The following is a 26,375-nucleotide window of genomic DNA, read 5'->3' as shown; positions in this document are numbered from 1 at the left end:
TAAACGATTCGAAACGCCATTTAAAGCTGGGCAACTTTTTTTTTTCTCTCTCTCTCTCCCTCTTAACAGCGTGTAGGAATGAGAAAAAGGCAGATTTTCATTGTATTGACATTTTATTTTTCGTTGTTTCACCAGGTGTTATAACAGCTAATTTCCGACTGAAGTAACAAATAATTTTGCGACCCCACGGAAGTTTTTGCCGACCCCGTTTGGGGTCGCGACCCCTAGTTTAAGAATCACTGGCCTAAGGTAGGTAAGTAAATAAGCTGTTCCATCTTTATCCCGCCGCCTGCCACACGAAAGAGTGCGCATCGCGAAAATACGAGTTCACGAGGAACACTTGAATGCAGCATTTTCTTCTGCATACGATTACGACACATTCTTGTCATCCAAATGAAAGAGGACCCAGCTTCCTGGTGTGTACCTACAATAATGGACTGGTGAGAGAGAGGGAGAGAGAGAGAGAGAGAGAGAGAGAGAGAGAGAGAGAGGGGGTTCTCGGTGTGTTCTGCGGCGATAGTGTAAGTATAGAAGCCGTTCAATGTTTCTGTGTTTTTTGTTAAATACCCTCTCTGTCCGAGGATAGATGATGCTGGTAAGTGCAGATCGATATCAAAACGTAACTGCGGAGGCAACCACTTGTTGGACATGTGATTCAAGTTATTGCAACTATACTTGTAGGACTTATTGTAGTTAATATAATATGTGCATATGTATGCAGCTACTGAGGAGTTACAGACAGAGAAAACTTTGATCCGAGCATTTTCAGTTGTTTCCTCCTTCCTGCAGATTCAACTTTGTTCTCTCTTTCCTGATGAGTAACTGTAAGAAGTAGTAAATGGAGACTATAGATTGCAACATTCAAGGCACATCTACTTTTGTAAACACCCAGCTACTTACATAAGGCATATCTGAATCACCTTGCCATATCGAAAACTTTCACACTTTTCGCAGTCTAGCTCACATGGGATTACACTTCTCACCTGTACATTTTACCACTAAAACCTTTTATCTTGATTTCCAGTCTACTGTCTGTGTTACTGCTTCTTTTTACATGTGCCTGGTTATCCTATATTTACTAGAAACAAACTGACATACTTTAAAAACAGAGGAAGCTACCAATACATTATAGAGAAAATTGTTTAGTTAGTTAGAAATAATCAAAACCTATTTTGGACATGCACACTTGTAAAAATGTGTCAACTGTGTTGTTTGTAATTTAGATTAGAATTACACTATGAGCATATTAATGTAGAAAATATAAATTCTGTCTTTTTGTTATTATTACTGTTATTTGAGTAAAAGTTTTACTGGGTTTAAAACGAAGCAGTTTTTTGGGGGGAAATGAATAAAATGGTTTGAAAAACTTTTTCTTTTTTTTGGAGGAAGTTCTGTAAGACCTGTAAGATCTGTGTGTAGCAAATGTGATACTTCCTCTGGGTTTAATTTGTTCTTTTGGATAAAAAGGCAGATCTGTTGGCATGTTTAATGCACTGCAAGTAGAAATTACTACAATTTTATTTTCATGTCAGTACAGCTCTTCTAATAAATACCATATGTGTTTTACTTGTGAACAGGACCAGAAAAGACACAGAATTCAGTCTGAGGAATGTCAGGCATAAACAAATCTGCAGAGGATGGCGGGTCCTTCTCCTCGAAGGTCATAAACATTGTGTTTATCACACTGCTGTTGGACCTGCTGGGATTTACACTGATTCTACCTCTACTGCCGTCCATTTTAGACCATTATGCACATACTGGGGTTAGTTTTGCTTCTTTATTTAAATATATAACATCTACAAGGTTCTGTTACGGCAGTCTGCTGACTTAAAATGTACTTTTGCAATGTGTTTGCTCATTATTGTCGGGGCTGATATCAACAGTAAAGTAGGATACAGGACACTTTCCGAACCTCAGAGACTTTTCTAGCTGTACTATTAAATTACTTAACCTACTTTATATTCACCTTACCAATAAATATTTATCAAAATGTAATTTTCAAATATTTTTTCAACCAACGGAGAACTTTTTGATATTGTTTTTTTTTTAAAGTAAAGTAGTAGTATTAGTAGTAATAGTAGTAATAGTAGTAGTAGTAGTAGTTATTTTCGAAGTAGTAGTTGAAAATAAAAGTGACACATTTTGATAATATATTAATGAGACAAGAATAAAGTAGACTTATGATAAAATTGGTAAAAAATAGTTAAAAATGTAAAAACATATGGTAACCCTTAAGGTAATATATTAAATTGACCAGAATAAAATAGGCAAAATGTATATATAGAAATCTAATAAGAAAAAAGGAAGTAAAATCAGGATAAACCTTCTAATAGTGACTTTTAAAAAGAGATTTTAACATTCAAACCCAGAACCGATCCGATTAACTAGTCTCGCTTTTTCCCTTCTTGAGTGTAATTGATTTCCTGAAAATTAGAGATATGATTATCGCTTGTGAAAATATTTTCACCAGTTTGAATCACAGAATAGTTTAGGGGGTATGGATGCCAGACAATAAGAGTTGGTCCCTGGGCAAGATCAGTTTCACCGGCGTAACAGTGTTTATAGTTTCCAACTGTACAAACTGATGGTTAAAGAATGATTTGGAGTTTTGTATTTTGGACAGATGATGTGCAGAAGTGAACAAAGGAGGCTTTATGTGGAGAACATGATCCATGAAAACCAACTCAGGAGTTGTTAGATTACTGTCTGCGCGCTGACTCATGCTGAGTCGACCTCTTAACTTGTGTTCTCCTGTGTGATGTTGTATTTTCCTTTACTTGTTGGACAGGATGGCGTATATCAGTCTCTGCAGAGTGTTGTGGACTTGTTTAGGGAGGCCTTGGGGATCCCTATGGAAAAGAAATATAACAGTGTCCTGTTTGGAGGTATACTTGATTGATTTCACCTTCTTTATAGCCTATGTTGAGCTCTTTCTTTTATGACACCATGAACAATAAAAATGTTATTTATGCAAAGAAATGTCATTAATTAGCATGGTCCTGGATTTGCTTTTCAGGTCTGATTGGGTCCCTGTTTTCTCTACTGCAGTTCCTGTCATCACCAGTAACTGGAGCCCTGTCAGACCGTTATGGAAGGCGGCCCTTGCTCATTCTTACTACAGTGAGTAAAATGACATATTACACCTTTTTGATAACTTGTAAGTATCCCTTCACATTGGATGCAAATAGAATAATTCTATTGGCACAGCTCACACTTCATTTGTGAAGAAGAAACTATACAGCCTTTACAATAAGCCGTGATTCATCGAGGTCTAATTGGGTTCCTTGTGTTCCAGTTAGGGCTGATATCCTCCTATGCGGTCTGGGCCGTTTCCCGGAGCTTCAGCATGTTCCTTTTGTTTCGAATAATTGGGGGCATTTGTAAGGGCAATGTTAGCCTCTGCACTGCCATTGTTGCCGACTTGCCTTGCCCAAAAGCACGGAACAGAGGAATGGTAAGCACAGAGTTTCTTTGTCTATAACATTGTAATAATATAAAATTCTAAAACAACATAATGTGATTGAATGCAATCTTGATCTTTGCTAGATGTCTGAAAGTTCTGCTAGTTATATTTTAATCTTTTACCAGGGCTCTGACTTTCACATTTTCTGGTGGACATGAAGTTTCTGAATATCCACTTGGTGTCTTTGTCTGTGTTCGACAATAAGCTTAATGTTCTGAAACTAACTTAATTTGTATCCCCACCAGGCTATGATCGGCATCGCCTTCTCCCTAGGCTTCACTGTGGGTCCTTTGATGGGAGCCTACTTTGCCCTCCAATCCAGAACCACAGGAAATGTCTTCTACCAAACTCCAGCTCTGCTCGCCTTGGCCTTCAGTGTTGCTGACCTGGTCTTTATTTGGGTCATGATGCCAGAGACACTCACAAAGAATGTCAAGGTTGGTTATGAAAATATTCACTCAGCCATGTGACAAACCTAACCAGACACATTGACAAAGCTTTCCATTCCTGATCTATCTCTTCATAACTTAGCCTAAAAGCTGTACGAAGGAGAAAACAGCTTGTCTGGCTTTATCCAAAGTTAAACATTGTTGGCTCTATAAGGCTTATTAATTAACTTCTTTGTTTAATCCGTGCTAAAACTTGTAAAATCATTACATTGTTGTTTAATGGGGGTTAGTGCCAGACTACTTCCTCCAACTTCTTGAAACGACTCCAGGAAGTAAATAGTATTTAGATGTCTTGTCAGTATTACACTGGGTGTAGTTATGGTGGGAATTACCTGATGTTACCAAACGTTATGAGCTAATAACAATGACAGTGTACATGGTCCTGCACTAACAAGTACTATAAAGATTTTTTTTTAAAAGTGACAGAGCTGTCAATCAAGTACAGTTTGTGTAATCCCACACAGCAGAAATAATAAGGCCACATCATTTTAAAGACCTGTGTAGGCGTGTTGGAGCTTAAAACATACAATATGTATAAATATATTTTAAAGTACACTCTATAACAAATGTAATATATACAATTATATTTCAGTAAATATATTTTTTTTTTCTGTTTGATTCCTAGGCTTCATCTTCTAGGTGCGGGGACTCCAGTGACTTTCTCAACCCGTTATCATTGTTCCATTTTTCAGCTGTTAGCAGGACAAAAGATCCACCTCCAAAACAAAGTGAGTGCAGCACAGACTGGATTCCTCTGTGAGTCAGAGGTTTACCCCCATTTGATCTATGTATAAAGCATGGATGAACTTTGGTCCATTGGTGCATAAAGGTGGAAATGTCTTTACAGGAATGCAGAAACTTCAAGCATTGGGTCTGGTTTATTTCTGCTACCTCTTCCTGTTCTCTGGTCTGGAGTTCACTCTGAGTTTTCTGACTCACCAACGCTTCCACTTTACAAGGTATGAACTCAAACACAAAGCTTTGGACTCCCTCAGTATCAGTAAACTCACCTGATCAGCAACTCTGCGATATTTACAAGGTTCAAACAAAGTCTTGAAAGTTTGGGGAATGAATTTAACTTTGATGTCTTCAAGGTTCGGAATATGCTTTAATACACTTTTTTGTTCCTGGAACATTTTATAGTGTTTCATTCACACAAACCAAAAGTATATTTAAATATTTCAAATCAAACAATCCCATCATATGTGTTTGTTATGGCATCTCACACCAGTCATAGAGACAATATGCATTGTTTGTTCAGAATTTTTTCATTTACAATAAAGCCCTTTGAACCTTTGAACCTATAGGAATTATGTACATGTACAATAGTTGCTATATCATTTCACCATCTCAATCAAGGCTTCCAGAATCTAGGTGGTTTTTGTTTAGGTACCTTAAAAGTGCTTGAATGTTACTTTTAAAAAGCTGTACAACCTGTGTTTTTACTTTTTAAGTATGCAGCAGGGAAAGATGTTCTTCTTCATTGGTGTCATCATGGCTTCCATCCAGGGGGGTTATGCTCGCAGAATCAAACCTGGGCAGCATATCAGGGCTGTTCAAGTGGTAGGGATTCCTTGTGTTTACATGATTACTAGCTGCACAATAGAATACTCTTTATATTGCTGAAAATACATGATAAACCATGGTTCTTAACCAAACCTTTTTCTCTTTTTTTTAGGCAATCATTACACTAATCCCAGCGTTTATTCTCATTGGGCTCTCATGGAATATTACAATGCTTTACGCTGGGTTGGCATTATACTCATTTGGTGAGCTCATTTTTTATTTTGTGCCTTGTTAAGACTTGTTAACCATTTATTGTACGTAGGAATGTAGGGATTTTGTTAAATATAATTGATAAAAAATGATTTAATGCATGAACTGTAAGTAGATTTACAATTTGAAATAAATGAGACTGAGAATGTAATACCAAACTACGTATTAGAAAATGTGGACTTTCCAACAGTGAACATAGATAAACTTCACATAGCTTTTTTAATCAAATTCACAAAAAGCCATATTCAATATAAATACTGATGTACTCTGTGTTTACATCTTATGTCATTTAATTTTGTAACAGCGGCTGCAATAGTTGTTCCATGCCTGTCAACGCTGGTTTCGGACCACGGTATTCATCTTTATTATTTTATATTTATGAAAACTTCCAATGTGCACACTGTTGCTGATTATCATATGTGGATGAATCTCCAGGGTCAGCCAATCAGAAGGGCACAGTGATGGGGATTCTGCGAAGTTTGGGCGCTCTGGCCAGAGCACTGGGACCAGTTGTCTCATCCTCTGGTAAGTAAGACAGTAATGGCAACAAATGCTGCTAAAACCAAAAATATTAAATATTTAGCCTATGTGTACCCTGTGTATGAATAATTTAGCATAGTAAAATAAGGTCTTGCAGTGTACTTATATTAACTATTGTGTTTTCTTCACAGTTTACTGGATAGCTGGAGCTCAGATCTGCTTTCTACTTACATCGGCCTCTTTCATTATTCCTCTGGTTCTCTTGAGAACAGCCAGCAGGCTAAAGGAGGAGTGAGAGCCCCTTATTGCAGATTTTTTTTTTTTTAAATGAATGTTATAATGTTTACATATGCTGGGAGAATAAGCATTGATGTCTTACTCTGATACATATAAAAATAATAATGAGATGTATACCTTCTACACTGTTTGCAAAGGATCCTCTCATGAAATAAATGTTGTAAGACGCAAATGCCAAAAACCAAGTGCTAATATTGAACAAATTACATTTTCCCTTTTAATGTGCACATGTATATGGAATAGCGTGTGTTACAGACAACATTTATGCTTACAGATATGTTATTATAATGCATTTTTTAAGAATCCACAAGCAGCATTTTATTTTAGTTTTAAGTGTGATTATCTTTATTTTAAAAAATGTATGAGAAAGTATGTTTTGGGTATATATTTATATATATCATACTTGTTTTTAATAAACTGTTATTTAGCATTTTCATGTTTTGCTTGTTAACACTTTTAACTGCACTACATATTTTTTATTCCAAAACATATATCTCAGATTTAAATTAACAAGGACATCAAGACAAATATTTCAAGGTAAACACTGTTATTGTTCAAGGCAAAGTAGTGATAAATAGCAGCAGAGTTATCAAGTTTATGTTAACAATGTAAACCAGACTGATTGTATGATTAAACAATGGCATCAATAACACATCATATACCAAGGGAGCAGAAAAGACTACAGAATATAACAGTATTATTTAATATGAAAAGCCTTCAACGATGCAAGGATATTAAAAGGACACTGAGAGTTATGACACTGTTTGGTAACCACTTCTGGTAATACTTGTTTTTCCTTTCCATCATCAATTTGACAGCACTTTGTGTTATCACCACTGGCTAAAGACTTGGCAGAGTGTTATTTTAGATTTCATTTGTCTAAACAGTTAAAAGGTGTGGCAACTTTGTTTTATTCATACTCAAAATGAATTAGTATTTTTAGATATTATTTATTATAGTTAATGCTGTTTGTAGCTTTTGAATAGTTGTTATTCAGGCTGTAAGCCAGAAGATGTCGCTGTTAGCTCTCCTCCATGCACACACTCATCAGCTGTTTCAGGCTCCACTACAGCTAGCTGGTATGCTATGCTATCAAACAGGTTGTTAGCCCGTAAAGCTTACACGCTGTTGCGGTAGTTAGATAAACGCAGCAGCGTTGTGACGGAGTTTGACAACACGTGGAAGACAGAGTGAACATGCAGATATGTGACTACATATAGGAAAACCCGAAGATGGACAAGGTAGTTTACGAGAAATAATGTAACGATTGTTTTTAGCTAGCAACTTAGCCAGTAACGCTAACAAACGCCGATGCGCGTAGCTAGCTCCTAACTTTTAGACAACTTTAGTAGTTGTGTAAATGGTACTTTAAGTGAACACACCTTTTACCAGACCAATAACGTGTTGTGTAATACTTTGTGTAGTGCATTTAGTTTGGAAAGGTTACTCAAAAGTTAGGTGTATGTCACGTTAGCTAACCTAGATGTTGATTTGAGCTAACAGCTAAATAGCTTAATCTGTAACTGAACTAGAAATAAAAGTTGAGACTAACCAACTATTTAGTCTGAGAGAAGTGTGTCTAAAATGTGGCTCAAGTGATCCAATAGTTTTGATACAAGTGTGGCAATACAAGGCTTCAGTTGAATGACTAGCCAAAGGTCGCATTACACCAGACTGTTGACAATCTTTACTTTTCCCCAGGAGAGCAAACTGTCATCTGCTGTCCTGCAGTCCCCTGAATGGAGACGGAGAAAGGATTCTGCAGAGCCACACACAACCTCATCCCCACCTCCAATACTGCCAAATCCTCATGTATCCGAACAGAGTTTAAGAGGGTAAGCGTATGAGCAGAAATTTTTGTTTTAAAATCTTGATTCGGGCAATCAATCACTTGACCTATTTTGTGTTTCTGTGTTGATGGTGCATGGTATAATACCTTCCTTTATTTTGTCTGTTTTATGAGTGCAAGTAGTCAAATGTAAAAGATAATAACAGACCAATGGGGTTCGACAAGTTGAAATACAGTCAACTGTTCTCTTAAATCTGTATGTGGACATTTTTTCTAAATAGATTGTAAGACCGAATGTAGGATAAGGGATAGTCTTTACAATGCATTTCATTTAGCTGATGCTTTATCCAAAGTGACTTGCAAAAACGGCAATTAATCATGAAGAGACAAACTCAAAACTGTAAGAATCCTGCACGTATTTTAGCTTTCAATAGCCAAATCATTGTAAGTGTTTTCATAAGTCTTACTTCTATTGTGTTGTCAACATTTTATTTATACACTTATATTGATCAATTGATTGTAAAAATGTAATTATAATAGCCTTCACCAAGCATACAGAAACTGAAAACAGGTATTTGTCCTCTTTTGGAAAGACTGAAACAAATGTCTTTACATTTTAATCTCTGTGTTGTTGTCCTCGTATTGTATTCAGTATTTTTTTTTTTCACTTATCTGTCTGAAGTTGAAGGGAAATTATAGAGCCATGTCAGGCCCCTTATTTGTGTAATTATCCAAAATTTGTTAAGGAACTGGTCGTCAGGTCTGAGCCAGAAGCAGAATCCATCAAATACAAATGGAGCAACAGCAGCAGGAAAAGTACCAGGCCTGCCAAGACGTCATGGCTACAGCAGCAGCCGTCAAGTTAAAGACACCAGGGAGGATGTCCTGCAGAGAGAAAGATCCTCACAGGATGCACATGCAAAGGTTAGTTTAATTTTAAGCTCTGTAAGTTAAGAGAAAACCAACTTTGTGAAAGTAAATTCAGTGTTTTTGATCCACCTTGACAGATCAACAGATCAAAAAGCAACATTGGCTTCCCTACCCAAGGCAGAGTTCTGGGCAGGAACTCACTGGAAGCCCAGAAAAAAGGTACTAGGCATCACACATGGCTTTGTTGATTTTTTCCTGAATAACTGTAATCGTGTTTATTAAACGTTGCTTGTTATTGCACCTCCAGGTTTTGGAAGTGCCAGGTCTGCCGCAAACTTTGCAGGGAATTCTAAACCAGCAAAGACAGACTTTGCCCCATTTGAAGTAAAAATGACTGACTTCCCAGAGTTAGCTGGGGGTCCGCTGGGCAAACCTGGACCTCCGATTGTTTCAAGAGAACGCTGGGGTCTAACTCCTCCTCAAACCCTGAGCCCTCAACCACAAACATCGGCATCTTCATGGAAGGTGAGAAATGAGATGTTATGTTGTGCAGTTTGCACTGAATTCTCCACAAACGTAAAGTTTTACTCATACATTTGGTGTTACTTTAATTTTCTATTGAATAGTCTGTCAGCAGAGGACTCCCAACACAGACTGACCCCCAAAAAATTGACCCCAATGCTAAGCCAGATTCATCTGCTTGGTCAACAGGTAAGTGAAAGTAAATGTAATCAGCCTTTCAATTACTATAAGGCTGTTATATTTCATTTCATCTACTTATTTATTTCTGTTAGCAGGTCAGCCTGAGGTTACCTCCTGGGCTAATGTTGCCTCTCAGCCTCCAAAGAAACTGGTTCCTAAAGAGAAGACGATCAAAAGCGACCACGTGCAAGTTAGATTACATTTATGTTTGAATTAGACATTCGGCATAGGCTATTGATTTTTACAGAGTATTGCAGGTTTTGAAAAGCCCTAAAAGTTTTAGTTTTAAAAAGTCTTGGAACTTGATCTTTTTTGCCTGAGAAATGGCTTTTTAGTCTATTAAATAATAATTAAGTAAAACATGTTTTTGTCAGGTAATTGTCTGGGTTTTTCTACAGACCCATGTGCAACATTGATTTCTGTCCCTTATTTTCAGACGGAAGAAATGACTGCACAGCAGGAAGAGGGAGCTCCGGGGAAGAAAAAGAGAAAGAAAAAGAAGAAGAAGGCTAAAGGTGCTGATGAAGAAGCAGAAGATGAGGCAGAAGAGCCAGCAATGTATCAGGCACCTCCAAAATTTGAGGTAACAAATGGGGGCTCGTCCTAAGCTTTATTTGGTAGAAAGTTTGTGTAGTGCCTCAGAGCACATGGTGTCGTTGAGCAGCTGATTAGTTAATGTTGTCCAGCTGTGTGCTGGATTGTTGCTGCATGTTGGGGGACACATCATGTCTGTTGTGTTTCAGGAAGCCTTAGTGTCTGACATGGAAAGATGAAAGGCTGTCATTGTGTCATCTTTGTTTGAGCAGGGTGTGTTGCAGAAGAGTGAGTCTGATGCGGCGGAGGTAGTGCCCGTGCCGGTAGTGGTTCAGACAGCTGGCTTGACGTTTGAGCAGCAAAAAGAGCTTTTGGCCATGCAATTTGAGCAGGAGAAGTTGAGGCTTCGGCAGCAGGAGGTACTGAAGCATTTAGAGGTGGAGAAGGTGCTGGAGGTGGAAAAAATTCGACATAGCAGTGACAAAATGAAATGGGAGGTGGAACAGTCTAGATTACAGCTGATTGGAGAGGGCAAGCTTTCTTCAATGGGGGCTGGTTCTGATAGTTCTGCATCAGGTAGTGGCGACGTTATTTCTAACTTGCGGTTAGTGCCAAGGTTTAATGAGCATGACCCTGATACTTTTTTCACCCTATTTGAACGCGTAGCTGAGGCAAGAAGGTGGTCAGATTCAGACAAAGTGATTCTACTTCAGTGTGTACTCACTGGGCGAGCACAGGAGGCTTATTCAGCTATTTGTGGCGAAGATGCTTTGAGCTATGGTATGGTAAAATCGGCAGTGTTAAAATCATACGAACTGGTTCCTAAAGCATATCGTCAGAAATTCAGAAGTTGGGTCAAGGGTGATAAACAGACAAATGTGGAGTTTATCCGTGATTTAACTTCTCATTTTCAGCGGTGGTGCACGGCAGCAAAGGTTGGCAGTTTTGACGGTCTTTGTGAACTGATTGTGTTGGAACAGTTTAAAAATGCTATCCCTCAGCGTATTGCCACTTGTATAAATGAGCAGAAACCTTCCACCGTGCTTAGAGCAGCCGAATTAGCTGATGATTTTGTGCTGGCGCATAAGGGTAGTTTTTTGGATGTGCGCTCGGCAGGGGGTTGGAAAACCGCGGTGACAGCTCGGTTAACTCCCGCGGTAGTGGAAAGTTTGCCAAGTACACTCCCCCCTCCCCCAACAGCGGGGGCATTTGTTGTAACTGAAAATTGTGTCTTTTTTATTTTGAATGATAAGCAGAACCATCATATATTTAAGTGTATTTGTGTACGTGTGAGATGGAGGATGATTTTGTTGTTTTTTTGTCTTCTCAGGATGAGGAGGAGTTCCCAGGCTTGACTCCTGCTCTGACTGGGGCTGATAGGTTGACAATGAGCAGCTATGCAGCAAAACTATGCAATGAGGTACATATCAGTTATTTCTTCTAAGCCCCCTATTGGCAACGGTCTTGCACATACTGCAGCTACCAAGTAAAGCATATAGGGATTTAATTAGATGAGGTATTTGTCCAGTGATACCATTTTAAAGTCAGTATTTCAGAATCGTACAGTTTGAGTGGCGCTGTCCTTGCAGGCTAGCTAGTTGTTGACTCCAGGTTAGTCAAGAACAGTTCAGTTAGTATATCCAGCATCCATGTTGCGTATGCATGCACCATCTGGCAGCAAAAGTTAACTGCAGTCAATGAGCAGTGGTCCCAATGCAGAAGACATGCTGCACAAAACTGAATTAGCTTTTTTATTTAAAGATAACGTTTATCAATATTGAATGCTAACCCAGTCAGGACAGTGCATGCCCTTGGGTCCTCAGCAATACACTAGCCAAGTGTAAAGTAGATGTGAACAGTTAACACAGAGCTAGACAGAGATGCCTTGCTTTATAGTTGGATGTGATTTGCAAAACATCAAATGTGTTTTTTAAAACTTGTTCAGGAAAGCCAAAGAGAAATTGTTCAGCGTCAGTCTGCTGACCAGACCAAGGAAAAATCACCTGCCGGAAAAGCTCAGCCTGCAGAGACGTCTAAGAAAGGACAGGTTTGTCTTTTTACAAATGAAATTGTGATTTTTTTTCAAACTGTTTGATTCCTAATGAAACTGTACAAGCGAAAAAAGTGGGTTTCCAGTTTTGAAAGAAGACATGTACTGTAGACTTTCTGCTGTCCTGATGTCAATGGGGAGCTCTTTCCACCATTTTGGATCCAGGCGTGTTGTAGTTATGGGGTACCTGGGTCCACGTACACATGCTTTAGAGATGGTTTATGTTCTTCTGATTTTTAGAAAGCTGAAAAGGTGTCCGGGAAGAAAAGCAAAGTTCCTGTTCAGCTGGACATTGGAAACATGTTGGCCGCTTTGGAAAAGAAGCAATCTCAAAAAGCCAAGCAGGACGCCAAACCAGTCATTCTCTCAGGTGGGCATCTTGGGCTATAATTCAATGGCTTGGGTATATGTTTGATTATACTTGCATTCTTGGGACACAGCTTATTGATCTGTTGGTGCAAGGCATTAAAAATAAAATGATTTCTCTGTAGTTGGTGGAGGACTACCTGTTGTCCAGAAGCAACCATTAGTCCAGAAAAAGCCTCCGTGGCAGCAGGATAAAATTGCACACAATCCCCTGGACTCCACCAGCCCTTTGGTGAAGAAAGGAAAGCAAAGAGAGGTGCCGAAAGCCAAGAAACCCACTCCTCTTAAAAAAGTAAGTCCATCTCTGACTCTGGAACAAGCAGTGATATTTCAGCCTTTGTTTAGTCTCTTATTTGTGTTTTTCTGTGTTATATTCAGGTAATTTTAAAAGAAAGAGAGGAGAGGAAACAAAAACGTTTGCTGGAGGAGAGAGGGCTACTGCCGGAAAATGAGTTAAAACCTACCAGTGATGCAGAAAAAGAAGAGGAGTGTGAGACGAATGCAACAGGTAAGATCAAGCACTAGAAAGAACCCTTTACATTAGGTAGATCTTTGATTACACCTGATATTTGATATATTTTGTGCTTCTGTAGTCCCAAGTGAGCTCGGGAGCCCTACAGATGAACTTGAAGATCAGTCAGAGTTTAACAGCACAAGCCTAATGGTGAAAGAGGGCGATGAAGAGGATGACAAAGAGGAGATTGTAGAACAACAAACCACCTCACCTGTGCCCTGCCAAGCCAGTCGACCCAAAATCCACAGCAGAAAGTTCAGAGAGTAAGACCAAAAACCTGCACATCCACACACAAGTTCTAAACTAGTTTAGTTTTCGGTCAAGATTTAAGAAAAAATGTGATCTCACACACAATTACTTAATTATTGATCAGTGTTTCCTTTTCTATATTTGTTGTACAGCTATTGCAACCAGATGCTGAGCAAAACCGTTGATGAGTGTGTAACGACTCTGCTCAAGGAGCTGGTTCGTTTCCAGGACCCGCCTTTACCAGAAGGACCCCATGAAGGCCCGCATGAAAAGACGCATTGTGATGGGGCTGAGAGAGGTCCTGAAGCACCTCAAACTCAGGAAGGTCAAGTGTGTCGTCATCTCACCCAACTGTGAACGCATCCAGTCCAAAGGCGGCCTGGACGAGGCTCTTTACACCATCATTGACACTTGTCGTGAACAAGGGGTGCCGTTTGTGTTTGCCCTCTCCAGGAAAGCTTTGGGCCGCTGCGTCAACAAGGCAGTGCCTGTCAGCCTGGTGGGCATCTTCAACTATGATGGTGCACAGGTGGGGTTTATGTTCAAGTTCAGCATACTAATCACTAACAACAAAGATGTCGTTGAAATGAGTCTTAAAGCTGTTGAAATAAGCATATAAAGAGCTGAAACCTTCTTACCCATAGGACTTCTATCATAAGATGATAGAGTTGTCGTCTGAGGCCAGGAAAGCCTATGAGACGATGGTGTCAAGCCTGGATCAGACAGGACAGGAAGAGGCAGAGGAGACAGGGAACAATGAGGAAGAGCTGCAGATCAGCAGCCCGGCTGAGGAGGCTGAGCCCAGTCCTGACACCACACAGCCAGAGGAGCCAGAGTACAGTAAGTGTCTGTGGTGATACCTTCTTCATATGTCTAACAAAGTTAAAATAAGTGAAGCTGTAAAGGTCCCCTGTTATACTCTTTTTCCACAATATACTGTAGGTCTCAGATAAATACAAAACATGTCTCAGAAGTGTTTGGCTCCTTATACAAAACAGATCTATTGTAGCCATAAACCTGTCTCTCAGCTCTGTTCCTGAAGTGCTGATTCTTTATCTGTAGCTTTAAATTGCTAATGAGCTGCTGCTGGCAACACCCCTCTGCAGAAGTATTTGGTTTTAAAAAAAAACACAATGGTGCTATAGGAGGAGATTTAGGTGATAAGGTGGGAGGGTGTTACCTTGGTTGTTTATTGGCTAATGGTTGCAAAACCCAAAAAACACATTGTGACATCACAAAGCGGCCAAATCTGATCAGCTCATTTTCAGCTGAAAATATTTTTATAAAGATGGATCAGGAGATGGATCCTTTTTTTACAGCGGGACACATATATGTATAAAAGACATGGAAAAAGTGGATTTTGCATAATAGGTGAGCTGTATTACAATAATATAATTCACCGCTGAACGTCAAATAATTCTCTTTTTCTTGTATTTCTCCTTCCAGTGAAAATTTGGAGGAAAATGTTGGAGAAGGATTGCAACCACAAATTTCTGAACTTTGAGGAGCAGCTGAGCTCCATGCGCTTAGACAGTGAATGTACTACAGAAAACACTGAGGAAGATGAGAAGAGTTGACAGTGGCCAGTCTCTCTGTTTCTAAACAAAAAAGAAAGAGAACTAAATCACGCTGATTATATGTTTAGAAGAAACTTGGATGGGATAATCCGACATGCAGAAAAGTATTAATGCAAGCTGCCCTGCTGCAGTGGTTCATCTCAAAACTTTAGGAGTTTGTCAGGAAATCAATCATATTGGTAAAGTTGCAATGAATTTCTTATTTTCTTTTGTAAAATCTTAAGTAATATTTTTGTTTTGAGTTGAAGATAATCATGCAGAGCTGTGTTTTTTAGAGTTTGTGTGGGTTAGAAACTGGAGAGGATTAATCGCTGACTTCATAGGACCAAACCACTCACTTGAAGAATTCCCACAATATGAATTTTGAACCATATGGTGTGTGGTCAGACTAGAGGATGTGCAGAAGTTTATGTACTGAATGTGTGTAGAAAATCAACCTGTTACACAGTACAAAGAAAAGGCCAGTGGTGACTTCTGCACTGAAACTATTATGGTGCATTTCTTTCCTCTTTTCAATTTAGTTTAAATATTTCTTGTCTCCTATTATTTGTCGGGGACATTAAAGTAAAACAGGAAATGTAGGAATGGACAAGGTGAATGACATGCTACAAAAGTGTTCTGCCAAGCGTAAACTGAAACGGGGCTTAAAGTGAAATAAGATTTACAGCTTGTGAAATGGGAGGAGGAAACTGCATCTGAAATTCAAGCTTTTGGAATAGTTTAGGACAATACATTGAGAAACTAAAAGCGTCAACACTGTACATGACACAAGATGTAAGTCACCTTTTTATAGTATACTGTTTTTGCTTTGAGTATTAAAACAACAACATATTAAGCCAATATACACTAACAATAAATGATACCAAACATGCAACTTTAAAAAGGGCACACTTTTTGTATATCCTTTGTTCACTGCTTTGATGGGAAATGTTAGATGTGGATTCAGTTTCACACACAGTGTGGGAAGTTGGAGCACTCTGTACTCACTATTATTTTTTACTATTATCACATCTATTTACAAATTTTCTAAATTATTACAAACTTTCCTGTACATTTTTGCACTGTTTTTCAGAGGTTTACAAAGGGTCTAAATCCTATTGATCCTACTTTGAGCCCAAAGTGCTAAATCCCTAGGATGTCATGAGTTGAATGTAGATTTAAAGAAAAATAAGCTATGCCCCTTCTTTGCATTAGAAATAAATCCTTTTTACAAGTATGTCCCCCCCCCCCCCCCCCCCCCCCCCCCCCCAAATGCACTACATAGTAGAGCCGGCATTTGTAGCTTATCACACATTTGTAGTACTACCTGTAATTAGGTGTACAGGGCTGCATACGATAATGTTAAGAAACATTACGTGCTATTACATTTAAATGTTTTTTTGAGTTATCCATTGACCCACATAGTTAGGGATTAGGAAGTATAAAATGACATAATGAATCCTTACTATATACAACAGGAAGAATCACAATCACAAAAAAGCAATAAATGGTAACATTTGAAATTTGAAAAGTAATTAGGCAGAGGACTCAGATGAACATTGTACAGTGGAGAAGATTTAAATTGTGACAATCTTGAGAAATAGTTATGTTATGAAAATGTCAACTTCTTGCAAGTCAACAATTTTACAGGGAGCAGCAGAAAGACTTTTACTGAGAAGGTTCCTTGAGATTTTGACATGTTAGAATAGGAAACACAGGAGTAAAAGCATTACTTAAGTCTTAAATTTCATATGAATCTTAGACTACAGCCTCCAGCTGGTTGGATCAAGCATCAAAGCTGGGAGTGAGCACAGCCTATAGCACTTCTTAACTAACACATTATGTCTTTATTTGCTTTATCATTGCATAAAGTGTTGTGTGAAAGTTATTATCAACCGGTTTAAGGTTTTATAGGCAAACTATTTCTTGGCTCTAAGGAATTACAAAAGAAAGAAATATCCAGAGGGAAAAGACTATCTGTAAAGTGGCAAAGTTTTGTGGTGGTGAGAGACCAAACTGATTCAATTGGAATTTAAAACTGTGTGAAGATTTTAACCAATGCAAGCAGGATGAAAAGCAATGTGGAGTATACATTTTCAATGTAGGGTTGGGTATGGAAACATTTCCTGCGGGTATTAAGATACAAGCAATATTTGTTCAGTTTTATTTTTATTTTTGAGTGGCATGTAAAATAGGAAATTAAAAATTGGGCTAAAGTAGATTTTGTGTTTTGTTTTATTCAAGCTGAATAGCAATGTAAAGTGTCGAATGAATTGAATAAATGCGCTGTTTACTCTAAATCAGTAGGGGTCATTAATAAACAACAGTAAGAGAAGAGGACCAAGTACGCTTTCCTGAGGAATCCTAAATCACAGTCTCGGAGAGTCTTCTTCTAAAAGTCTAAAATCCAACCATCTGGAAACTGTTAAGATAAATGTAATGAAAAGATATTCATAGAATTTCTTTGATATTCTTTGTCGTTTTAATTCATGGCATGTGTAAGAGTTAATAGTTGAACTCTGACTTGAATAAAGAATCTTGGAAATATTTGAATTAAAGCAGAATCTGTTTATTCGGGGGGGAAAGTAAAACATCTTATAACAGAGCTGGAAAAAAGTAGTGAAAAAATGAACCAGTGGGGAAAAAAATGTATGCACTCTTTTTCTATACTTCAACTGAGGCAACCCGGGGCTTAATCTGCACACAACACCAGCCAGAGTGATTAAAATTTGCAACTATAAACAAACCTTTCAAATGCATGTGGTTGCAGAATGTGGTTCTGCTATCTTTGTTTCTATAAAAACAGATTAATAAAAACTTATCATCTGTGTCAACACATTGGAATCCTCTATCCTTACATGGATATAAAAACATCTATATTAATGATAAACTTTTTTGAAAAGTAATATAAAGTCAACGCAAGGTTTGAGCTATTTTAAAGTCCTCATTTAAATACATTTCATATAATCCATTAAGGAAATTAATAATACAATTATAGCAAAGCATTGTCTTAATTTGGTACACATCCCAGATAAACTACAATGATCAGAATTTACCAACCGACAAAACTAAAGTTTTTGGATAGGATTTTAAAAATGTTAACAATATGATGGTGTTATATTATTCGGAAATATGAAGTGAATTATCTAAGGTTGTATGTAAAACGCTTCACAACAATACATTTAGTAGATTGTCAACCTCGTGGTAGAGGAAGTCGGAAGATCACCATGATCGTGCCGATTCAGGACGGAGACCATGAATGTCTGAGGACGATTTTGATCTCAAACTTTTTAAAAATAAGTAAATAGTTTGAGTCATTGGTAGCAGGACAGAAGCCAATGTCATTGGAATATATAATTAAAAAACATTAAAAAAAAACCTAACACATTTTTCAGCAATCTATCAGGTGGTTGTGACATTTTCACTCCAACACTCAAATGTCAATCTCATGGATGTTGTAAAAAGAAAAAGGTTGGGATCATTTTGCTTTATCTTCTGTTGACCATGAATGTATGTGTAAATCAGGACATAGCACTTTTAGATTTGTACAATGAATATAAAACTAAACTTTACATCAAAGGTGGTGCAGGGATTGTATCCACATATCCGCTATTGCTGGATTCTGTGCATACATGAGGTTTTCTTGGCTTGTGAAGGGCACAGTCTGTGTAGTTAATGTCAGCTGCATTCTGTTTCTGCAGGACGACCAAATGATCCCCCTCCATCTCTTTCACCCTGTGGTAGTCCTCTGGTATATTGGATATCTGGATATTTTCTGTCTCGAGGATAAGAACATTGTTCCCTTTCACCTCTTTAATTCTGCTGTAGTCCACATGTTTCACATTTGCCCCCTGTACGTTTTCCACATGTCTCTGAAAATCCACATAACCTGTGTTTGTGAATGGTTTGTTGTTGTTATCCACTTTGCTAATTTCCTCATCCTTTTCCCATTCATTTTGGTTACAGGTTGACTCTTTACAATGGATTTCCGAATCGAAGTGGAAGCAAGCAGGAATCAAGCTTTTCTTCCTTTTCTGAGAGTTGAATGAAAGCCAATCTTCATTTTCAGTCACATTTAGGTATTCCTCCATCTGGTCTTCCCAGACAAAATGAATAGGAGGAAAGCTCTGGTTGAAAATCAGGGCATTGCTGACGTCTTCAGATCCTGCAACCTGGAAGTTATTGAGAGTCATTTCAGTACATTATGACCTCAACAAAATCCCCCAAAATGGGAAATCGAGATTCAGTGTTACCTTGAGAAATTGAGAATTGATTCCTCTTATCTTTGGACCAGGAACAGGGGGGACAACCCAATGCTTCACACTGGGGAACAAAAGAAAGTCAGTCAAAGTATCCTCATCTTGACTTTCTAGTTATACATCTTTTTTGCCGAATATACATACGATTTCCTCTTCATGATTAAGACGAACCCTGCCGTTATAAATAGAATAACAGAGAGGATAGAAATCAACATCAAAAACGGTCTCTCATTCTGAAGATCTAAGTACAGAAGGACAAAAAAGAAACCATTTTCAGTAATTAGTAATTAGCTTGCAACAGTGGCTACCTTACCAGAGAGCTTCTGAGACTTACAGTTGGAGATTTTCACATAGGTGGTGTTGCTCCACTCGCTCCAGGAGCTGTGATCTAGTGTGCAGCGGACCTGCACCGTGTACACCACCCCAGGACTGACGCTGTACAGGCTGAAATGAGTTTGTGTGCCTGACATGTACTCCTAAAGAAAAACAAAATCACCATGTTGACCTCATACCAAGTTTAAGGTCAGATTTTGGGGAAATGGTAGTTGCAAACGAAACTGGCTAAAAGTATCGCGATAACTAAAGATATCCTGAATCAGAACTCACTATATATAATATAAAGTTTTATCATAGTTCCACACAACCCCTATTGAAAGGAGGCATGGGTAAATGCATACAAAGCCAACACTAATCTAATTATCACTCCTCGTAGAGAGGAACTGTATATCAACCGGATTACTACGAAACAACCAACACAATATTAATCAACTAACTTTTTTCTACTCAGTGTTCTAGAGGATCTTAAAAACTGCACTGGTAATAAAAACACACAAAATCAGTTAATTCTTTAATAAAAAGAATTATTTTTGTTTGCGTTTTAAAAGTAAGAACTAATTATGCACATTATGCACTTTTCCTGTAGGCTTTTTTCACACTTTGCAGATATCTTGTGTGGTTTGTTAGCTGATTATGAGTGATAACAAAGGGGCTTATTACTGTTTATACAAACACGAGTGATGAAGAAGATATTATGACTGAAACTGCTCTGCATATGTTTTTCTCTGACTAATTATCTATGCCATAGAATCACAATGAAGTGTTTTGTTTTCTCCAATCTTCAGCCCGTAAGTGAAAGATCTTCAGTTTGGAGTCTAAGCAAATCTCACAATTGAGAAGAAGCGACCTTTGTAGGGATCACATTTATGCAGATTATCTGCTTGCATATCAATTTACTAAATCAATTCAGAAACATATTGTTTCAGCTCAAAAACAAACCTTTAAGAAAATCTGAAAACATTTACACCAGATTTAAAATCATCTATTTTTCTAGTTTTGGCCCCTGTGGTGAAATACTGTCCTGCACAACAAACACAATGTGAAGCATCTAATGAGTACAAATTGAGTTTTGCGAAATAAAAAGGGGAAAAACACACCTGTAATACAGCTTCAAGATTTGTTTATGTCAAAATGATGTTGTAGGTATTCAGTTTTTACAATTTCAAACCCACCTCCCAATTGTTGCTGTTATCCTTTTTGACCCGAAGTTCATATTTAATGGTGACCCATCCGGACTTGGTGTCTGTGTTAGAGGGAGGCCTCCATCTGACATGGAGACATGGACTGTCCTTCCTCTCCTCCACCCGCAGCGTTACATTTCTGGGAGAATCGGGCTTCACTGTCGAGACAGAACAACTATCTGAGCCCAGAGACATACATCATAGAAATGCTCTGTGCTAAATGCATAAGCCAGCATGCTTACATACGCAATGATAAAATTATGTAATTAATAAAATAAAAATCTGGTCAGTCTTTGTAAAGACAAACCAATGTATTGCACCAATTAAAATTTGGACCTGATGGAAAATCTCGTCATCACCAAACTGCATTCCTCCTGAGAGGGGCATTTTGTGTGTATCAAGTTCTATATCAATTCATCAAATATTTGTTTCAGTGGATAAGTGGAAGGGCAGGATATCACAGGAGTCATTACGATTAATATCTGGGGTCTGAGCTAAATTTCATGTCAATCTATACAATTGTTGATGAGGTATTTCGGTAAGTTAAGATCTCAGACAATATCTAAGTTAGTTGATCTACTATTTTCCTATATGCAACGTGTTCCTGATCCACATGTACAGTACATGGAGATCACATTCACAGACGAAACTAGAGCTGTGAAATTGGATCCGGGACTGTACACAAGTTTCACACCAGTCCCAAACCAGTTCCTCTTCATTCTGTTCAGGTTTTTTTGTGTGCCTCTTGTCTGTCACTCAGTCATTTTCCATTCATCTAAGCTCAATAAGGCTGCACAGTCAATAAAACCGATCATTAGTTGAATCAATACAGACTTTTTTCTGCTGTCTTCTACTCTAATGAATACACAGATCATGAGGTTGTCAATAGTTTAAAGGGTATCACTTCTAGTGTGAGACAAAAATACTAGTGAGCAAAGAAGATATTCCTAAAATATTCTGGATTATAAATAATAAAATACTTTAGTATAATTGAATTAGTAAATAAAAAGGTTTTTATTTCATTTGATTTAATAATGGTAGAAAATCTCAACTATTTCTTCTGTGGTTCAATGCAATGTTCAAGCAAAAAGACCAAAAAGGAATGTCTGTTTATAGAAATTGTATAGTAAGTAGTTCAGTGAAGAGCCAAATCCACCACAAATATATTCCACATATTTGTCCAAAGTCCAGAAAAAACATTAAAAAGCAGTTTAGAGGATCACAAAACAAAACAGCAATGATTAATTAGTAGTAGTCTTTGTCTACATTTTGGTTTTCTTGCTTGGTATCATTGTCGATATTTAAATAATGATGATGTTTATATCTTAATTTTACTTATTTTTGGTAGAAACATACCGATTTCCATCACATCCACCTTGAAGGGGTCCGAAGTGGCATTTCCGAGTGCATTGGAGGCCATTACCGTAAGGTAGTAGTTGACCCAGATGGAGGTGTGGTTCTTGTTAAAGAAGCAGGAGTTCCTCCCAGCTGACAGATAGTCTGGACACTCGTACGTTCCCTCCAATCTGTACATAGACAAACAAGACCTTTAGTGACCACTGAACATTGCTCAGGCCATTCCGCTGACAGGACAGCAAGTCAGCATTGTAAAACTGTGCTGTGGGTAGTAAATAAATGTTGACATTCAATAACTAAGTACAGGGCTCGACTTAATGTCTACATAGTCTTTTCACCAACCACTACAATATCATCCCTATTGTAAGACTTTCTCCCAGGTTTCTTATCACTTAAGGTGTTTAACAATATGTTCACACCACACTGAAGCCTGTAATCATTCAAATTTTAGCTCAAGCAACAACTGAGGCTGAGTATTATAGTTATTTGGTCATTAACCAAAGTATTGGTTAACATCAATGGCATTAGGGGATCCCTAGTAAGGACTTATCTTCTGGGGAACATGACTGTCTGTACAATGTTTTGTGGCAATCCTTAGAGTAGTTGTCGAGATATTTCGGACCTTGTAGTGGACCTATAAATTGATGCTTCCAAAATTGTTCATTTTTTAATCAGCAGCTTTTGACATTTTCCAGGCCAGGGAAAGTGAGGGTCACACAGGTGAAACGTTTGGAGTCTGTAGGTCTACTTGCACGGCAACAAAGATTTGTGCCCAGTTGACCGAGCACAAGTGTGTCATCAAGAGAGGCGGTAGTTTTCCACTGGCCTGTCTCCAACACAACAGACAACTCATCAACAGAAGCTTCACTTTCACTGGCTCTCAACTCCTAAGTCTTTATGGGGATTCTGGGGGTCAAAGCATACTGTGAGTACTGGCTTGATGTTTGGTTGTGTGTCATTCTCCTCTCTTGATCTGACATTTCCTGCATCTCGACTGTGACCTGTTGAATACATGCACAATTCTCAAAATTCAGAGTACATTTAAAACAAAGCTAATTGGACTGACCTTTCTCTCTCGTAATACAGGTGGTGTGTGGTGGGCAGCCCGCCGTCAGAGCCTGGCTCCCACCAGCAGGTGAACGTCTCCTTCTCAGGGGACCTGCAGCCGAGCAGGACCGGTTTCCCTGGTGCAGACATGCCTGGCAACACATGAGACAAACAAACCTCAGCTCGTAAATCTGAACTCAGTAGCAGTAATATATTAAAAAACTGAAACATTGGTGTTAATGTTAAGTTAATGGGCTGGTTTGAACAAATTAATTTTAGATATGATCACCTTTGTTAAATAGAACTGCACACATTTTAGAAATGTGTCTAAGATTTCAGGGAGATTGAATTTGTTTCTGCAGACATAATTGAACAAATTGTACTTGAACAACGCAACAGGGACTTCTATTTTGTATAATGCATTTTGCCGAAATGGTGGAAAGAGAAGATGCTGTGATCGGCATCCAGTTGATTAACATAGTTTGATTTAATTTGTTTTATAGAATCAAATTATCTTAGATACTTTCTAAGAAAAAAAACATTTGTAATGCTATGGGCACGGAAAAAATGCAGAGTTAGATCTCCAAACTGGCACAAATTAAACTAAAAGGTGTTTGTCTAGTAGATCTATACACCAGTGGAGGAAGTGTTTTTTTTGGTTTGTGGTATTTTCAGTAAACACACCCACAACTAACCAAACAACTAACCAAAAACAACTATCTAAAGAGCCTTTCAACTTACAGCTGGACTGCACAGCTGCAGTCAGCAGCACAAGCAGTGCCACCCCAAGATCTCTCCTCATCCTGGCACAAACCGTCAAACTGCTTGGTTTGAAACAGGAAGTGACATTACCAGCCTGGGGTTAATGATGCGATATAAACCTGTGGCTTGGCTGCGTGCCTTGTTTTGACCTAAAACAAGACGATATAAAGGGAAAACAATGAGGAGAAGCAATAATTGTTTGTACATGTTGTAGCCAATACATAAAGGACCGCACCAGATGCTAATGAAACATGATATAGCCTACTATGAACGAATATGTGAGAATTAACGTGATAGTAATGATTTCATCAACGCGATCAGCAACATGACTTAAAAAGGCTTATAAGTTAGAGATTGAAGGTGAGGCTGGTTTAAATAAATCGATTTAGCAGAATCAACTTCAAATAGGATTCAACTATAGCCTGGTATTATTTTGTAAAATCAGTCAAACAAAACTTAAATATTAAGTTTATATATAATACTCAGGTATATCATTTACAAATATTTCACATTCTCCCATGCTGCATGTTACATGTGTAAAAGTGAAAATTGGAAATAGCCGTAATGGACTTTAGACTGCCTTTATGTACTTCCTTATTTCATGAAGCTCAAATGCACACACACACGAACACACACACACACACACACACACACACACACACACACACACACACACACACACACACACACACACACACACACACACACACACACACACACTGTGTGACTGTCCACTCGGCCCCAAGAAGCTTAACTGCTTAAAAGTCTTGAGTTTAATTCATGCTGTTTTTCGGACTTGTTCAAAAATGTTCTGAGCTTCACTGATTGGCCGATTTAAGCTCCCTGGATCTTTTTAACAACACTGAACTGCTTGATGCAATTATTCCCCTAAAAGGTGTTGGAAATCTTCCTCCAGCATGTACTTGACAGGATGTCACAATGGTAGGAGGTTACACCTTTTAATTATGTTTTTCTTGCTTTTTTATACAATAACCTCAGTGAAAAGTAGTTCAGTTTCATGAGTTTGGGAAAAAAAAATACTTGATTAAGGCAGGCTACGAGGCCTTTTTTCAGTTCTGACAGAAGACAAGCAGAGCTGGACATTTAAAAAAATAATTTGCTAAATATTCAGCATTAAACTTGTACTTAGCAGTTTGTCATTTTAAATGTCATATGCACCTGGCAGTCATTCTTACTTAAATGACTAAATCACATATAAATGCATAAATAAAATTCAACCATCAATCATTATTCACCATTATATAAATTTCATCCTCAATTTTTCTGTACCAAAATAAAAAAGATATCAGGATTACCTTGGGACTTAATTGGTTCATTGCCATATCTACACTGCAGCTACTGTGCATGTGACAATAAAGGTGCATGCTAAAGGGTTGTACCATAATGTAAGTGTTAATTTAGTAAACAACAAGCCACAGAGATTAAGAACACTTAAAGCAAAAGCAACTGATAGTAATATAGTATCCTTAAATAATCAAATAAAGAAATGCTCTCTTCAGTTGTATCATACAGTGTTGTGTGTTGTTATAATTGACAAAATACTAAAACATTACACAGAAATCAAATGTTTCATTATGTGATCACAGAATATGTGATACCAATAGGGCTATACATTGCTTTAATAGAAACTGAGAACTACACACTAAGCTTCTCGAAGGTAATAAGTATGTTTAATGCATATTATTACATACAGCTTAAAAACACAACAAACATTATTAACATTACTTACCTGTTCAGGACGGGTTTCGCTCCATGAAACTGATGTTGACTCATCGAAAGAGACGAGCAGCCTTCTTGAGTTTGTACATTACATTGACAATCTCTTCACACCTGACAACCGGTGTGTCCGGCACCTTAGGTATGAAATTATTTGAGGAGGGGAGGTGTCCTCGGAGTCATGGCAGGGGAGGTGCTTGTTGTCGTAAAAAGTTGCCCAGCTGATATGGTTACAGTATATAAGCCTACCTTCTTTTAGTGACAACTACAATTGAATCACACACCGAATACGCTGTTATGATTTATTGTCAAACATAAGCCATCCTACAAAAAACAGTAACATTGTATTAAAAAAGATATACTCAATAAGACATATATGAATGTAGTGTGTGTGTGTGTGTGTGTGTGTGTGTGTGTGTGTGTGTGTGTGTGTGTGTGTGTGTGTGTGTGCGCGTGCGTGCGGTCGTGTGTGTGTGTGCGGTCGTGTGTTTTTTGTTTTCACCAATTAAAAACCACATTTGCAGGATGCCTCTCCTACTCAGGTACTAAGGCGTAAGAGATGAGTCATGAGGGGAGGATTTTACCTTTTCCAAGACTTCACC

At 38.1% G+C, this 26,375-nt stretch overlaps 3 protein-coding genes across 7 annotated transcripts; 2 read left to right on the top strand and 1 right to left on the bottom strand.

Moving 5' to 3' along the window:
- Positions 1-397: 397 nt before the first annotated feature.
- mfsd10 (major facilitator superfamily domain containing 10) lies at positions 398-6,895 on the top strand. Of its 3 annotated transcripts, none has more exons than XM_063896364.1 (13): positions 398-521; positions 1,578-1,762; positions 2,789-2,885; positions 3,049-3,120; positions 3,296-3,454; positions 3,709-3,900; positions 4,538-4,640; positions 4,760-4,871; positions 5,367-5,475; positions 5,591-5,681; positions 5,993-6,040; positions 6,124-6,213; positions 6,360-6,895. In XM_063896364.1, the coding sequence occupies exons 2-13, from the start codon at positions 1,749-1,751 to the stop codon at positions 6,461-6,463; spliced, it is 1,191 nt and encodes a 396-aa protein (XP_063752434.1). In that variant the 5' UTR covers positions 398-521; positions 1,578-1,748; the 3' UTR covers positions 6,464-6,895. The 3 variants fall into 3 exon arrangements, with proteins under 3 accessions (XP_063752434.1, XP_063752432.1, XP_063752433.1); XM_063896362.1 differs by having other exon boundaries at positions 3,017-3,120; XM_063896363.1 differs by lacking the exon at positions 398-521 and adding an exon at positions 539-595 and having other exon boundaries at positions 3,017-3,120.
- Positions 6,896-7,547: 652 nt separating this feature from the next.
- On the top strand, positions 7,548-17,316 carry LOC134873342 (selenocysteine insertion sequence-binding protein 2-like). Its single transcript, XM_063896849.1, is given in 18 exon segments — positions 7,548-7,706; positions 8,167-8,300; positions 9,001-9,178; positions 9,262-9,343; positions 9,432-9,649; positions 9,751-9,835; positions 9,922-10,016; positions 10,263-10,409; positions 11,691-11,780; positions 12,306-12,407; positions 12,651-12,780; positions 12,902-13,068; positions 13,155-13,284; positions 13,370-13,553; positions 13,692-13,770; positions 13,772-14,068; positions 14,184-14,379; positions 14,986-17,316. Coding segments are annotated over 18 exon segments (2,454 nt in total). The 5' UTR covers positions 7,548-7,697; the 3' UTR covers positions 15,117-17,316.
- Positions 17,317-17,642: 326 nt separating this feature from the next.
- prlrb (prolactin receptor b) lies at positions 17,643-25,904 on the bottom strand. Of its 3 annotated transcripts, none has more exons than XM_063896850.1 (9): positions 25,787-25,904; positions 24,016-24,185; positions 23,294-23,426; positions 22,228-22,397; positions 20,863-21,029; positions 19,689-19,830; positions 19,499-19,595; positions 19,349-19,418; positions 17,643-19,267 (listed from the first exon to the last, which is right to left on the bottom strand). In XM_063896850.1, exons 2-9 carry the CDS (start codon positions 24,074-24,076, stop codon positions 18,665-18,667), a joined length of 1,443 nt encoding a protein of 480 aa, XP_063752920.1. In that variant the 5' UTR covers positions 24,077-24,185; positions 25,787-25,904; the 3' UTR covers positions 17,643-18,664. The 3 variants fall into 3 exon arrangements, with proteins under 3 accessions (XP_063752920.1, XP_063752922.1, XP_063752921.1); XM_063896852.1 differs by having other exon boundaries at positions 19,499-19,526; XM_063896851.1 differs by lacking the exon at positions 24,016-24,185.
- Between the last annotated feature and the right edge of the window lie 471 nt (positions 25,905-26,375).

Source organism: Eleginops maclovinus, chromosome 12, assembly GCF_036324505.1.
Source record: "Eleginops maclovinus isolate JMC-PN-2008 ecotype Puerto Natales chromosome 12, JC_Emac_rtc_rv5, whole genome shotgun sequence".
Lineage (NCBI taxonomy): Eukaryota > Metazoa > Chordata > Actinopteri > Perciformes > Eleginopidae > Eleginops > Eleginops maclovinus.
This window is presented reverse-complemented; position numbering and strand designations above follow the sequence as displayed.

Bases quoted from the DNA above. Each gene is read 5' to 3' on its own strand.
- mfsd10 (XM_063896362.1), top strand. From the start codon at position 1,610: ATGTCAGGCATAAACAAATCTGCAGAGGATGGCGGGTCCTTCTCCTCG. The intron at 4,641-4,759 runs GTGAGTGCAGCA...ATGTCTTTACAG, and splicing joins AGATCCACCTCCAAAACAAA to GAATGCAGAAACTTCAAGCA. The intron at 6,214-6,359 runs GTAAGTAAGACA...TTTTCTTCACAG, and splicing joins ACCAGTTGTCTCATCCTCTG to TTTACTGGATAGCTGGAGCT.
- prlrb (XM_063896850.1), bottom strand. From the start codon at position 24,076: ATGAGGAGAGATCTTGGGGTGGCACTGCTTGTGCTGCTGACTGCAGCT. The intron at 23,427-24,015 runs GTAAGTTGAAAG...ATGTGTTGCCAG, and splicing joins TGCAGCTGTGCAGTCCAGCT to GCATGTCTGCACCAGGGAAA. The intron at 19,596-19,688 runs GTAAGTCTCAGA...TTCTGTACTTAG, and splicing joins CTATGTGAAAATCTCCAACT to ATCTTCAGAATGAGAGACCG.